Source organism: Myiozetetes cayanensis, unplaced genomic scaffold (assembly GCF_022539395.1).
Source record: "Myiozetetes cayanensis isolate MyiCay16 unplaced genomic scaffold, myiCay2020 scf26, whole genome shotgun sequence".
Lineage (NCBI taxonomy): Eukaryota > Metazoa > Chordata > Aves > Passeriformes > Tyrannidae > Myiozetetes > Myiozetetes cayanensis.
Genome location: NW_026087477.1, coordinates 7758751 through 7771090, shown reverse-complemented (window position 1 = coordinate 7771090; position 12340 = coordinate 7758751). Strand labels below are relative to the sequence as shown.

Below are 12340 nucleotides of genomic sequence, written 5' to 3'. Positions count from 1 at the left end.
CGAGCTGGGCTGTGGAATACAGGATCAGTGGCTGATCCCTGGGGAGTCCTGCCAGGGGTGTCTTGGGGTCAGAAACCTGAGGGGGTGGTGGCTGGGGCAGGACTGGGGCTCCCACCTGCCTACCTGTCTCCAGTTAATGGAAGAGCTTGTCCTTGCCCAGGGAGGAAAGGAGGATCAGTGGTGTCAGTGCTGCCAGCAGGTACCACAGCAGTGCCCTGGAGCCCTGGCCTGCCCAGCTGGTACATTAAACTCCTTCCCTTAATTTGTACAAGCCATTTGTACGAGCCATTCCTTTGTACAGGCCTTGCCCTCCCTGTCCCCAGAGTTTCTGCTCAGATAAACAAGACAAAGGCCATGGGAGGAGTGCACGTGGAGCTGGGGCAGCAGATCCCGGTGTGCCAGTGTCATCTTCCAGAGGGACAGTGGCTCCTGCGTGCTGGGAGCAAGGCATGGAGCCGGTGTGGGCAGCGAGCAGGGGACAGGGAGGAGAGCAGGGCAGCTGAGGAAGGATTAAATGGGATTACTTACCTCTGGCTGCTCCTGGTAGCCCAGTTTGGATGCTTCCCAGTGCTGCCAGCACTTCTGTCTGCAAATAGCTGCTGGACTTTTGATGGTGGCCAGTGTCCTGAGGAATGTGGAGCTACCTGTGCTGCAGATGCATCAGAGCTGGGTCTCTCCTCCCTTGCCCACAGGGATGGAACCAGCCTTGCCTGAGCGCAGGGATGGACAGGATGAACCAGACGGGAGAGGGAGTGGGCTGAGTTCAGCCAGCACCAGTTTTGTGTGGATGATCCCAAAAATCAGTCAGCCAGTGCTCTAGGGAAAAATGGATCCATTTAGGTGGCAAAGCTGTATGTAGGTTCTATGTAACAAGCAGAATTTATCTCAGATTGCTTTATTTCTGTATTGTTTCTCCATGCTCTGTGGATGGCAGGAGCACCCATGCCCAGGGTGCAGAGCAGCTACAGCTCTTTCTGCCAAGAGATACCACATTTAAGGGGGTAAACCCCCAAATTTTCATTTAGTATTGTGCCTTCCTTGATGTTTCTCATCTGAATCGAACTTTGTTGGTTTATGGGAAGAAAATGTGTTAAATGATCAGCAGGAGGTGATCCCACCTGCCTGGGAAGGGCAGGTTGTTCTCAGCTGCCTTTTCCAGGGGGTTGCTGAGAGTCCGGCTCCTGCTTCCTGTGGTGTCTCCTCCCCTTGCAGGACTGCCCTGTGCTGCCTGCTCTGTGTGCTGGGAGCTGGAGCCACACGTGTTGAGTATGAGAAGAAATTCAGAGTTGCTTCTGCCTGTCCCTCTGGACACAGCGTGGTGCTCGTGCCGGCTCCTCCGGGAGCTGGACTGGCTGCTGTGCTGACCCCAGGGCTGCTTCCCAGCTCAGATGTTTCCTGGCTCACAAGAGAGCTGGAGAGGGACTTTGGACAAGCATCATAAAGTACCAAATAATTACAGTTTATAAATGCGTGTGTTTGGATACACCTGTCTTACAAAGAAAACTGCTTTGTTAGATCTAATGGGCACTGCCCACGCTCCCCAGGGCAGTGGGCACGGCCCCAAGGCTACCAGAGCTCCAGGAGCGTTTGGACAACGCTCTGAGGGACAGGGGGGATTGTTGGGGTGTCCTGGGCAGGGCCAGGAGTTGGACTGGATGATTCCTGTGGGTCCTTTCCAGCTCAGGATATTCTGGGATTCTGTGAACTTAAACGAGGCTTATCCTGGATTTTTGTAAACTGTCTTAAGAAATTCCTTTCCAGTAGACAGAAACCTCTCATGACTCCTTTGATAACGAAAGGCTTTGGCAAGTCAACCTGCCTTAGCTGGTTTTGAAGGAAGTGGAAGGGACACCTTCCACCAGCCCAGGTTGCTCCAAGCCCCATCCAGCCTGGCCTTGGACACTTCCAGGGATCCAGGGGCAGCCACAGCTGCTCTGGGCAACCTGTGCCAGGGCCTGCCCACCCTCATCCTGTGGGGGTTTTGCTCCTCTAGCTGGTAGAGCTGAAACTCAGGAGCCCTTTCCTGTGTCAGACAAGGTGCAGAGGTTTTCCTGCCTGTCCTGTAGGGTGGGGCTGGCCTGTGAATAGAGAAATATAGGAAAAACAGAAGTTAAATCCGAGATGGGCATTGCTGAATCCAAAACTGAAGCATTCCTTTCGGAGGCTCTGCAGGAGCTCGAGGGCTGGGTCAGGGTCACTCAGAGCCGTGCACAGATGAGAGCAGAACTGAAGGCAGCAGGTCAAGCGTGCTGGAAGTGCCTGCAGAGCCCCAGCACGGGCTGCAGGCAGGGCAGGAACTTGGGGTTTCATGCTGGGGTTTCCCCCCCAGAGCTGCTCATCACATTTGTGAGCACACCCTGGCTAAGCCGCACCAAATCCGATAAGAGTCAATTATCTCGTTAAGTGTCAGAACTTCCCGCAGCAGCTCCCGCAAACCCCGGCACTGCCTCGTGGCTCTGCAACCCCCGGAGCTGGAGTTAAATCAGGTTTTGCCAGGCCATCTGTCAGCTTGTTTGAGCCCAGCACAGCCGTGTGCCACGCACGGAGGAGCCAGAGGAAGAGTTTTACATTTTTCTGCCTAGACAAGTTGATTTTTTAGAGCTGATTTCTTTATTTTTGGTGTGGGCTGGGGGGCGGGAGGGGGAAGGTTTTGCTGGGGATGCTCTTGGCCACCTCAGGCATCATTTCTCCTGGAGATCTGTGGTTCTTCACCTCTGGCACCTTTCCTTGGTGCGGATGCTTGGTGTTGATTCCACATTTGGTACGTGTACAGCAGCAGACACTTAAAAGCTGGGAATGAAAGCAGCTTGTGGTAATTATCACAAAATTAAAGATAATCTCCTGCTCTGGAATTGTGACAAAGTGCAGAAACGAGATTAGTGCAGTGGGAGAGCAGTGACAGCCGTGGCAGGAGAGCACATTCTCCTGGCCTGGGGCTCTCGGCCGCAGCGTGTTCCCAGCGATTTCCAGTGTTCAGTCTGGAGCAGCCTTTCCCCTTTTGGATTCCCAGTGGTCTGGAGCTGCTGCTCCGGCTCATGTGCTGAAAGTTCATTAGCTAAATGCTCACTTAGTGCCTTATTTCCTGCTCTCCAGGCCATTGCAAGGTGTTTTGTTCAAAAATCACAGAATTGTGTTGGCTTAGGCCAAAGAACTAATTTTTCATCGCAGCTGGAGCTCACAGTGGTCCTGAGCCACGTGCTGGTGCAGTCCTGGAGAGCTGGAGGAGTGACAGGGCTCACGTCACTCATGGTGTGTCACCCCCCCGTGTCAGTGACACCCCATCACTGAGGGGACCCGGCCCAGGGGGGTGACACAGGGGAGCTGCTCTGCCCCCTCAGGATCCCGCTCTACTCACTGCCGTCCTCCTGTCTGAGATGGGATTGTGCAGTGCAGGCGGTGGGATTGCAGACCACTGCAGTCCTGTGATTCTGCTCTTGAGGCAGAACTCAGGCACTGGGAGCACAGTTTAAAACAGAGCAATGTTTTTGGGTTTGTTGTTTATTTGCTTCCATGTCTGAAGTGTCTGAAATATTTCCCAAAATCTGACTGAGTCACACACGTTCCTGGTGGTGTTGTCATCTGCAGAACATTGTGCTCCCGTTATCATCGAATCACAAATGGTTTGGGTTGGAAGGGACCTTAAAGCCCATCCAGTGCCACCCCCTGCCATGGGCAGGGACACCTTCCACCAGCCCAGGGTGCTCCAAGCCCCATCCAGCCTGGCCTTGGACACTCCCAAGGATCCAGGGGCAGCCACAGCTGCTCTGGGCAACCTGTGCCAGGGCCTCCCCACCCTCACAGCCAACAATTCCTTCCCAATATCCCATCCAACCCTGTCCTCTGTCAGTGGGAAGCCATTCCCCCTTGTCCTGTCACTGCAGGCCCTCTCCAGCTCTCCTGGAGCCCCTTCAGGCACTGAAGTTATGCCCAACTTCTTGCTCAGGCTCCTTCTGAAACAAGCCCTGAAGCAGCATTGCTGCTGGTCTTCGAGGGGGCTGAGCAGGTACCCCAGGTAGACCATTGTCACAGTGGAGGAGATGCTGGAGCAGCAGAAATTTGGCTGGATCCTCTGGGGCTCTTCCTGCTCTCCAGCCAGGAGGGCTGGAGGACGTCCACTCTCCCTGGAGAAGGACCACCCCCAGTTTGAGTGTAGATACCCCTGGTGAGTAGAGCACTCAAAGCTCCACTCCATGGCCTCTTGTGAAATTAGGCCATCTTCTAAGAAAGGGAGATGTCCTCGTGTCACAGGGTTTGGGCCTGTGTTTCCAGCTCTGATTATGTATCTAAGAGCTTGAGGCAAACCCTAATTTTCACCGTTGGCTGTAATGCAGCAGCAGTGGCTTCTCCCAAGGCAGCAGTAAAGATAAATGATGCGTTCATTTGTGTGATATATTTGGACATTGGATTCTATAAATAGATTCAATTATCAATATAGTTTGTCAAGTGCCTACTGAGTGGCTGGAAAGCGGCTTCAGGAGTGTCTCCCTGGGCTTGTGCAGACTGACTCTCCAGCACAGTGTGGACCCATTGCTTAATGGGGCAGCAGGGATTTGTGAGAACTCTCTGCTGATGCCTCTAGGAAATGTTTTTGCTAGGAAAAAATGTGCATTTTTGTGCTTCTGAATGTGAAATTGTTTGGGTGACTCCTGTACCTTCAGATTCCTGCACTAGCTGAAGCTGAAAACCAAACAAAGCCAGCTGCTCTGAAGGCTGTCTGGCTTGAAAAGACATCGAGGCCATTTTCTTGGAGCTTTAGTGGTTGGGTTGTTGGATTTTTTTCCTGATGTCCCTCCTTTTCCTGATCCTCTTCCCTTCTCTCTGCAGGTCTGGCCCCAAAGAAGACAGCCATAACTGAGGTGAGCTTTGTAAAGCTGGGCTTGACAGTCCTGTGTGGAGAAAGGAGAACACAGAGCTCCAGAAAACACTTCTGCTTGCCTTTTTTGGTTTGGGTTGGGTTGGTTGGTTTGTTTTTTTATCAAAACTAGATTTCGTGATACGCATGAGATGACTGAAAATTTAATATCTCTTTATTTGGAAGTAATGAAATTAGTGGCAGGTCTCCAGGGTCCCTGTGTTGGCATCACCACGGGCACAGAGGGGGTGTGGAGGGGTTGTGCCCATCATGTGGCCGATTTTAGCTGCATGATCCACGATGCCTGCACACTGGTGGCTCAGGGCACCCAGGACGTGGAGAATCTGCATTTTGGGAATCTCAGGGCTCTGTGTTGGGTCTCACCCACTCCTGGGAGCGAGTCAGGGAGGCTGTGATTTGTTGAGCACTAAAAGAGGGGAAACATCTCCAGGGACCGATCTTCTCTCAGAGATATTCCAGGTCACAGGTTGTGAGTCACTGTTACCTTCTGGAGCAAAACTCCCCACAGTTGGCAGCAGGGAATCTAGTAGGAGGCTCTGTGCCTGAAAGCTGTTCCCTGAAGCCCACACTCTCAGTTTAGAGCATCATGTTCAAATGATTTTCATTGGATCAAACTTTCTGACATCCCCCTTCCCATTCCTCACCTGGGATGATGAGCATCTGTACACAAGAATAGCAAAATCTTCCCGTAAAAAATGCCAGGAACGCGACACTTGATTCTTCTGTGCCTCCCCAGAAATATGTGTAGTAGGAAGCTCAACTTCTGGGGAAGTTGGTTGCTTGATTCAGTGCACAAATAGCCCCACTTTTTCTTGCCCTGGAAACAGCCACAGGCAGAGCAAGAGGCTGGAAGAGGCTTTGTCAGTGCAGTTCTAGGCTGGCTGTCCCTCCCCTCTGCCTGTGTCTGTTCATCACGTTGTGAGGATGATGATGAGCCGCTGGGGAGGCAGGATGGCACAGCTGAAGCTTGTGTGGAGTTGGATCCAGCATGCTGGGTGGAGGCTGGAAGGAGAGGATAAGCTGATGCCAGCTGCTGGGAAAAGGAGTGCTCGGGAGCAAGGCTGGCTGTGCTAATCAGACTAGGAAATGGGATTTTTGAAGGAGAAAGAACTCAGACTGCCCCTTAGTACGAGAAGGACAAGCAGTTTGACCAGAAATAGCTGCAGGCTCTTGATTAAAAGCTAAAGCACAAAGAACTTCTTAGTCTGAGCAAAATGATCCGTTGTCTGCTGGAGCCATCGGTTCAGAGCTGGGCCTGTGCAGCACTCGAGATGGACGGGGATAGAACAGTGCCACTTGGGAAGTGACCTTGGATCTCCCTCTGTGCTGCTCAAAGGAAGATCCAAAGCTGTTCTGCAATGTAGCAAACCCCAAAATGGTGCTGGTGGCTCACCAGCAGTTCTAGCTGCCTGCTGGGCTCTGGGATCCACTGGGATCGACTGGCAGAGAGCCTGGGAGTGGGTGAAATGTTGCCTGGTGATGGAGTAGGGAGTCCCTACACCCAGGGCTGCAAAAGGAGCTGCACAGAACTTCCCAAAACATGGTTCCATTGGGTTGTTAAAGGGAGCAGCCACCATCTGCTCCCTCCTGGGTTGGCAAGGAAAGGCCTGGGCAGACTCAGACAGGAGAGGAGAAGGGGACAGGAGCAGGTTTGTTGTCACCCTGAAGTGCTGGCAGCCTATAGCCTTTCTGTGAACTCTTTGCAAAACTTGTGGAAGAGCCATTCCTGTGGTTCATCCCACGTGGACTCGGCCTTGGAACTGTAGACTTCTGAGATCTTGCTGACTGAATTATCTTGGTGGGAGCAGGGCTGGGCTGTCCCCATCAGCTGCCTCTGATCTCTCCATTGAAATGTGAGGTGTGGGTGTGACACCTGAGGGCATGGAGTTCTTAAGAATAAACCTCTCTGGCTGTTTGATTTAATACATCACTGTTGTAAATCAATGGGAAACCACAGTCAAGCACCAGGGGGATGTTGGGAGCTGGATCTTTTCCAAGTTTGGCATCTTTGCCGAGGGCTCTGCCCAGGGAGCAGTGGGGGTGTCAGGTGGAGTGTTGCTATTCGAACTCTTGAGGGGTGGAAGGATAACTCAAACAGCCTTGTGTGAAGTTTGCAAGTGCCAGTTGCACCTGTAGGCACTCTGCAGGGGTTTCTCCAGCAGTGCAGTGATCCCTGTGTGCGGTACAGCTGGGAGTGTGGCTGTGCCTGTGCTGCTCTGGGTGTGCTTGGTGGCAGCTCAGCCCCTGCCCTGATCCTCACCCTCCTGCTCTCCCTGCAGGGCCCGTCTGTGCCAGGACAGCCTGGCCAAGGAAAGAAGATTGGCCATCGGAGCGTGGATGCTTCTGGGGAAACCACCTACAAAAAGGTTTGGGTTTGGGGAGTGGGAGTGGCAGCCAAGGGTGGGCTGAGAGAAGTTGGGGCCAATAGTTACCAATCTGATTGAGGTTTTATGCAGCACCCCTGGACAGCACAATCATGCAAACAGCAAACCTGGAGCCCTAATCCATCTCTTCAGCAGCTGGATGAACTTGGTTAGCAGTGTGTAGTGCCCGAGACAACCCCACAGAAGTCACAGACATGACTGTGTTGTAAATACAGGGGATGTTATTGCCATAGTCTCCTGTGAAATGCTCACTGACTGCTCTTTTCCTTCTGCCAGACCACGTCATCCACTCTGAAGGGGGCCATCCAGCTGGGGATTGGATATACTGTGGGCAATCTGAGCTCCAAGCCAGAGAGAGATGTCCTGATGCAGGACTTCTATGTGGTGGAGAGCATTTTTTTCCCAAGGTAAAAGAGAAGGGAAAAAGAACGAACGAACAGATGAGTTCTTTCTTTTTCTCACTGATTTTTCAAGAGGGCTTCCATCTGTCTTTAGATCAGAGTTGGATGCTCTGAATGTTTTAAATCTGCACCATGACACACAAACAGAGCAGTGGGAAGTGTTGGATTCTGCAGTGCACTGGCTTGTAGGGAAGCACAGGGAAGCAGTTCTGTGTGCTCAAGTTTGTTACCCTTCCTACGTGCTTGTCTTTCTACCTGTCCATCTAGAATTTCTTTCATGAAATTATACAGTTTTTGAGATGGAAGAAACTCCTTCTGGGAGCTCTTTAACTGTGAATAAACAAAGCCCATAAAAGCTATATTCTCTATGTAAATATATTCTCCTTGGCAAGAGGCTGTTCCTTCACTCTCTGGAAATAGATTTTGGCAGATAATGTAAAACCTGCTTTCCTGTTGTCCTGCCACAGACACAAGGTTGTTGTTGTTCCAGAGATGTCTTTTTGGAAGGCTCAGTTCATCCTTAATACCCCCAGTAGTGTTGGTGTGACTGTGGATGTGTGGTGGGTGGTAACAGAGGCCCTGTGTGTGTTCTGTGCAGCGAGGGCAGTAACCTCACCCCAGCTCACCACTACGCCGACTTCAGGTTCAAGACCTATGCCCCGGTGGCTTTCCGGTACTTCCGAGAGCTCTTTGGGATTCGTCCAGATGATTATTTGGTATGGATATATTTTTGGATTTCTCTGTCTTTCCTTGTTTATCTGCCTTTACCATGGGGGTGGGGAGGCCCTGGCACAGGGTGCCCAGAGCAGATGTGGCTGCCCCATCCCTGCAAGTGTGCAAGGCCAGGTTGGATGGGTCTTGGAGCAACATGGGCTGGTGGAAGGTCCCCATGGCAGGGGGTGGGACTGAATGGGATTTAAGGTCCCTCTCCACCCAACCCACTGCTTGATTCTCAGTCAGGGTTTGCTGAGTGGCAGCTGCCGGGCTGCTCTGGAGGGAAGCAGTGACCTGCACACTGTGAGCTGTGTAAACCCTGCAATGGGCTTCCCTCTCTGCTCCTTGTGGTAACAATAACTCACTGTGTTTACAAGCCAGAGGAGTTGTGTTCTGCTGGGTGCGACCCTGTAATGTCCCCTGGGGCTCTGAGGACAAAGATGGGAATTTTTCCTTGTGTACTCACTCGAGAGCAATGTGAATGTAGTTATTTTAATCATCTTACAAAGACGGAATAAAACACAGCTTGTTCTTGTGCTCTGAAAGCTCCTCAGAGCTGGAAAGGCTGGTTTTCAAATACCTTGGAGTACAAGCTTGGAGTGCAATGGGGTTGAATTTGGGCCCTTGCCTGTATGTGACGTCCTGTTCTGTGTGAACTGGGGAAGGAAACACATCCAGGAGTGCACACCCTCCCTTTTGGAACAGCCCTTTTTGTCTGACTTCACCTGTAGACAGGGGTGGTTGTAGCTGAACACCTGCCAGTGAAACAAACCTCTGCCAGCGCCTGGTGTAAGGGTGGTGGTGATTCCCCCCTGTGCCAGCCAAGTTCAGAACTCGGGAGGGCAAGGAGGCTGCCTTGCCTCACTTGCAAAGGTCACAGCTCTGATTTGTTGTTTCTGCGTCCCCTGATTGTCTCTTGCCTACCAGAGCAGCAAATGCCTTTAATTATGCATGAGATGATTAACTTGATCAAGTCTTAGATTGTTAGTCCATGCAGAGCTGAAATCTGTTTTCAGTACATAATGATGAACATTTAATTTATTGCTCTGATCAGCTCCTTTCTCCCCCCAGCTCCCTCTCCCCACCTCCCCTCTCGCTGGGCAGCTCTGTGATCCTGCCCTGAACCTCCCTGACCCCCACAGGTACCTGGGTGGGCTCTGAGCTGCAAAGTCCAGCTGCTTGTGCTTTCTCCTTTTTTTTTCCCCTGCTCCTGGGCATGTCCTCTTTTGAGGACCTGCTGTTTGCATCCTGATGGCTGGAAACGTCCCCCCAGCTCAGCTGCCTTGCTGAGCTTGCACAGAGCCGATCCCCCTTGGCTGCAAACCTCAGCTAAGACTTTTCACATGTTCCCAGCACATGAGGGGGTGAGGTGTGACCGTAAAAATCCTCTGGAGCAGGGGAGCACACGGCCAGGGGAGGCTGCTGAGAGCAGCCAGCGCGTGGTGTTCCCTCCAGCACGGTGAGACGTGGTTCCCTGAGCAGATTGTCTGCTTTCCGAAAATCCCGTGTCCATCTGCGCGTGCGGGGATGTACTGGGAGAGCCTGAATGTGATACGTGCGTGCAGGCACAATGGGAGCAGATAAGATGTCATTAGGAAGGCTGAATGTTCCTGAAAGCACATGATTAGCTGGATTCTGAACAGTTGGGATGCTCTGAGCTGCAGTCTTGGTCTCTAATTGTAAATTGTCCGTCAGCTTGGCTGCTCAGACCTAACCTATAATGAAAATAGTTCTCACTTGAGCTGTGCTACCCCTGGATCTCCCAGGGAGACAGCATGCTGGGGAAGGCCCTTGAGGGTGTAGAACTCAATCTGCAATAAGGAGGGGATAAAACATCACCTTTTTTTGCTCTCCCCCCCAGTATTCGTTGTGTAACGAGCCTCTGATCGAGCTGTCCAACCCCGGGGCCAGCGGCTCCCTCTTCTACGTCACCAGCGACGATGAATTCATCATAAAAACTGTGATGCACAAGGAAGCTGAATTCCTACAGAAGCTCCTTCCTGGCTACTACATGGTGTGTATCACCCAGCACCTCGGGCCTGGCTTGGGTTTGTCCTGGTAGCTTTTCTGTCCAGACCATCTCACGGGGCATGTCCTCCACCTGGGTGTCTTGTGGCCTGTCCCCCTGCCAGGGACAGTGTTAACAGCACGTCACAAGGCCAGTCCCAGAAGCACAAATTCTGCTGGTTATTTGTACACTCTGTGGGTAAATGTGAGGCAGATAATTGTGGCATAGCTTGGAGGTGTGTTCTGGCCTCAAAATGGCTTCCCAGATGGGTGTTTCTGGGTGTCCTTTTTCCAGCACTAGTTTGTTCCTCTTCACTTGGCACTGTGTATCTGCCCCAGCCTGGATTTGGGGATGGCTGTTGACAGCAATCACAGAATCATAGAACTGGTAAGGTTGGAAAAGATCTTTAAGATCATCAAGTCCAACCATCAGCCCAGCACCACCACCATGTTCACCATTAAACCATGTCCCCAAGTGCCACATTCACATGTTTTTTGAACCCTTCCAGGGATGGTGGCTCCACCACCAAGCCCGTTCCAATGCTTGACAACCCTTTCCATGGAAATTTCCCCCAGCATCCAACCTAAACCTCCCCTGGCACAACTTGAAACCATTCCCTCTTCTCCTGTCCCTTGTTCCCTGGGAGCAGAGCCCAACTTCCCTCAGCTTCCCCCTCCTGTCAGGGAGTCAGAGAAAGTGAGAAAGTCCCCCTGAGCCTCTTTTCTCCAGACAATAACCACCTTGATTTTGTGAGGAAACCACTGCTGGCCCTGGATCTCCCCCATTGCTTCTGTTTGGCAGTTACTCTGGAGGCAGCTGCTGGTTGCCCTGGCTCCCACTGGCTGCAGTTCCAAGCTGAAGGCCCCCACAGTACAGCCAGCATTGCACATCAGTCCTGCAGAGAGCTGCTACCTAAATCTTGGGGCTGGCAAAGCAAGACACTGAGACCCAGAGACTTGAGTTGAGTGAAAGTAAATTGGACCCAAAGCCGCTGTTTTGGTGTAGGAATCAGGAGCTGTCTACCTGCACAACTGTGCAGGAGGCTCCAGCTTTATGAATGAGGGCTCTGAAGTTCAGTCAGAACCACGCAAGGATTTGTTTGTTGTGGAGATGTCGAGGAGGAGGTGATGGGAAGCAATGCTGCTGCTCCACCTGCATGCCTGGTGCCGTGGATTTGTGTGAGCCTACACTGGTTTTGTGAAAATCCTTTTCTCACTTGGTATTTACTGGGGAAAATTTACCCAAGGGAGAGGTCATGGGCTGTCTGTGTGTAAGTGACAGCCAGGCCAGGGAGAAATTCCTGGGGAACCATCCACATGGAAGGAGTCAGGGAAAGGAAACAGAGTGGTTTCATCCTGAGTTACTTTAAAGCTATTGCATTTGTTTTACCTGCCTCTGCTGCTTTTGGCCCTCTCAAAGAGGGCTCACTGATGTGCCCAGGTGGGTGAGATGAGAAGGGAATGAAATGTTGATACAGTCACGCTTTTGCCATCTGTCAGAACCTGTCAGGTCTGTCCTTCCTGCTGTAGTGTGCAGAGATGTTCTGCTTCCTTCCCAAACGTGCCCAAAGCTGAACAAGCAAATCCTGCCTGTCATGTCATTCCTAATCATACTGCTGCCTAAAAAAGGATGCTAGCAGAGCAGGATATCCGTGCTCTCTGGCTGACTGCTTTATAAAGCAACTCTGCAACAGGAGGAGAAAATTTATGTTGTTTTGTTTAAAAAAATAATCCTGTCCCTGGTTTATTCTGGGCCAGAGAACGGCTCTTGATTCTGACACTTGTGAAGAGATCAAGAGAGCTGTTATTTTTAAACTTGAAGCTCCCACTTATTGTGTTTATTTCTCTCCCAGTTTGGTTTCCCTTTTTTAGCTGGTGTTCTTGGGGAAAGCAGGGAATTTCCGGACCTGGTGGTTTGCCCAGAGAGTGCTGAGCATCTCAGTCCCTGTATTTTCAGATCC

General features: G+C 51.6%; 1 protein-coding gene across 10 annotated transcripts in view; it reads left to right on the top strand.

The window, feature by feature from the left end:
* PIP5K1C (phosphatidylinositol-4-phosphate 5-kinase type 1 gamma) overlaps window positions 1-12340 on the top strand; it is a 46946-nt gene that overhangs the window by 18780 nt on the left and 15826 nt on the right. For all 10 annotated transcript variants that reach the window (XM_050321396.1, XM_050321395.1, XM_050321399.1 and 7 more), the window contains exons 2-6: window positions 4825-4856; window positions 7153-7239; window positions 7534-7664; window positions 8257-8374; window positions 10234-10386. In XM_050321396.1, the coding sequence (XP_050177353.1) occupies window positions 4825-4856; window positions 7153-7239; window positions 7534-7664; window positions 8257-8374; window positions 10234-10386 (521 nt within the window). The remainder of the gene's footprint in view (window positions 1-4824; window positions 4857-7152; window positions 7240-7533; window positions 7665-8256; window positions 8375-10233; window positions 10387-12340) is intronic.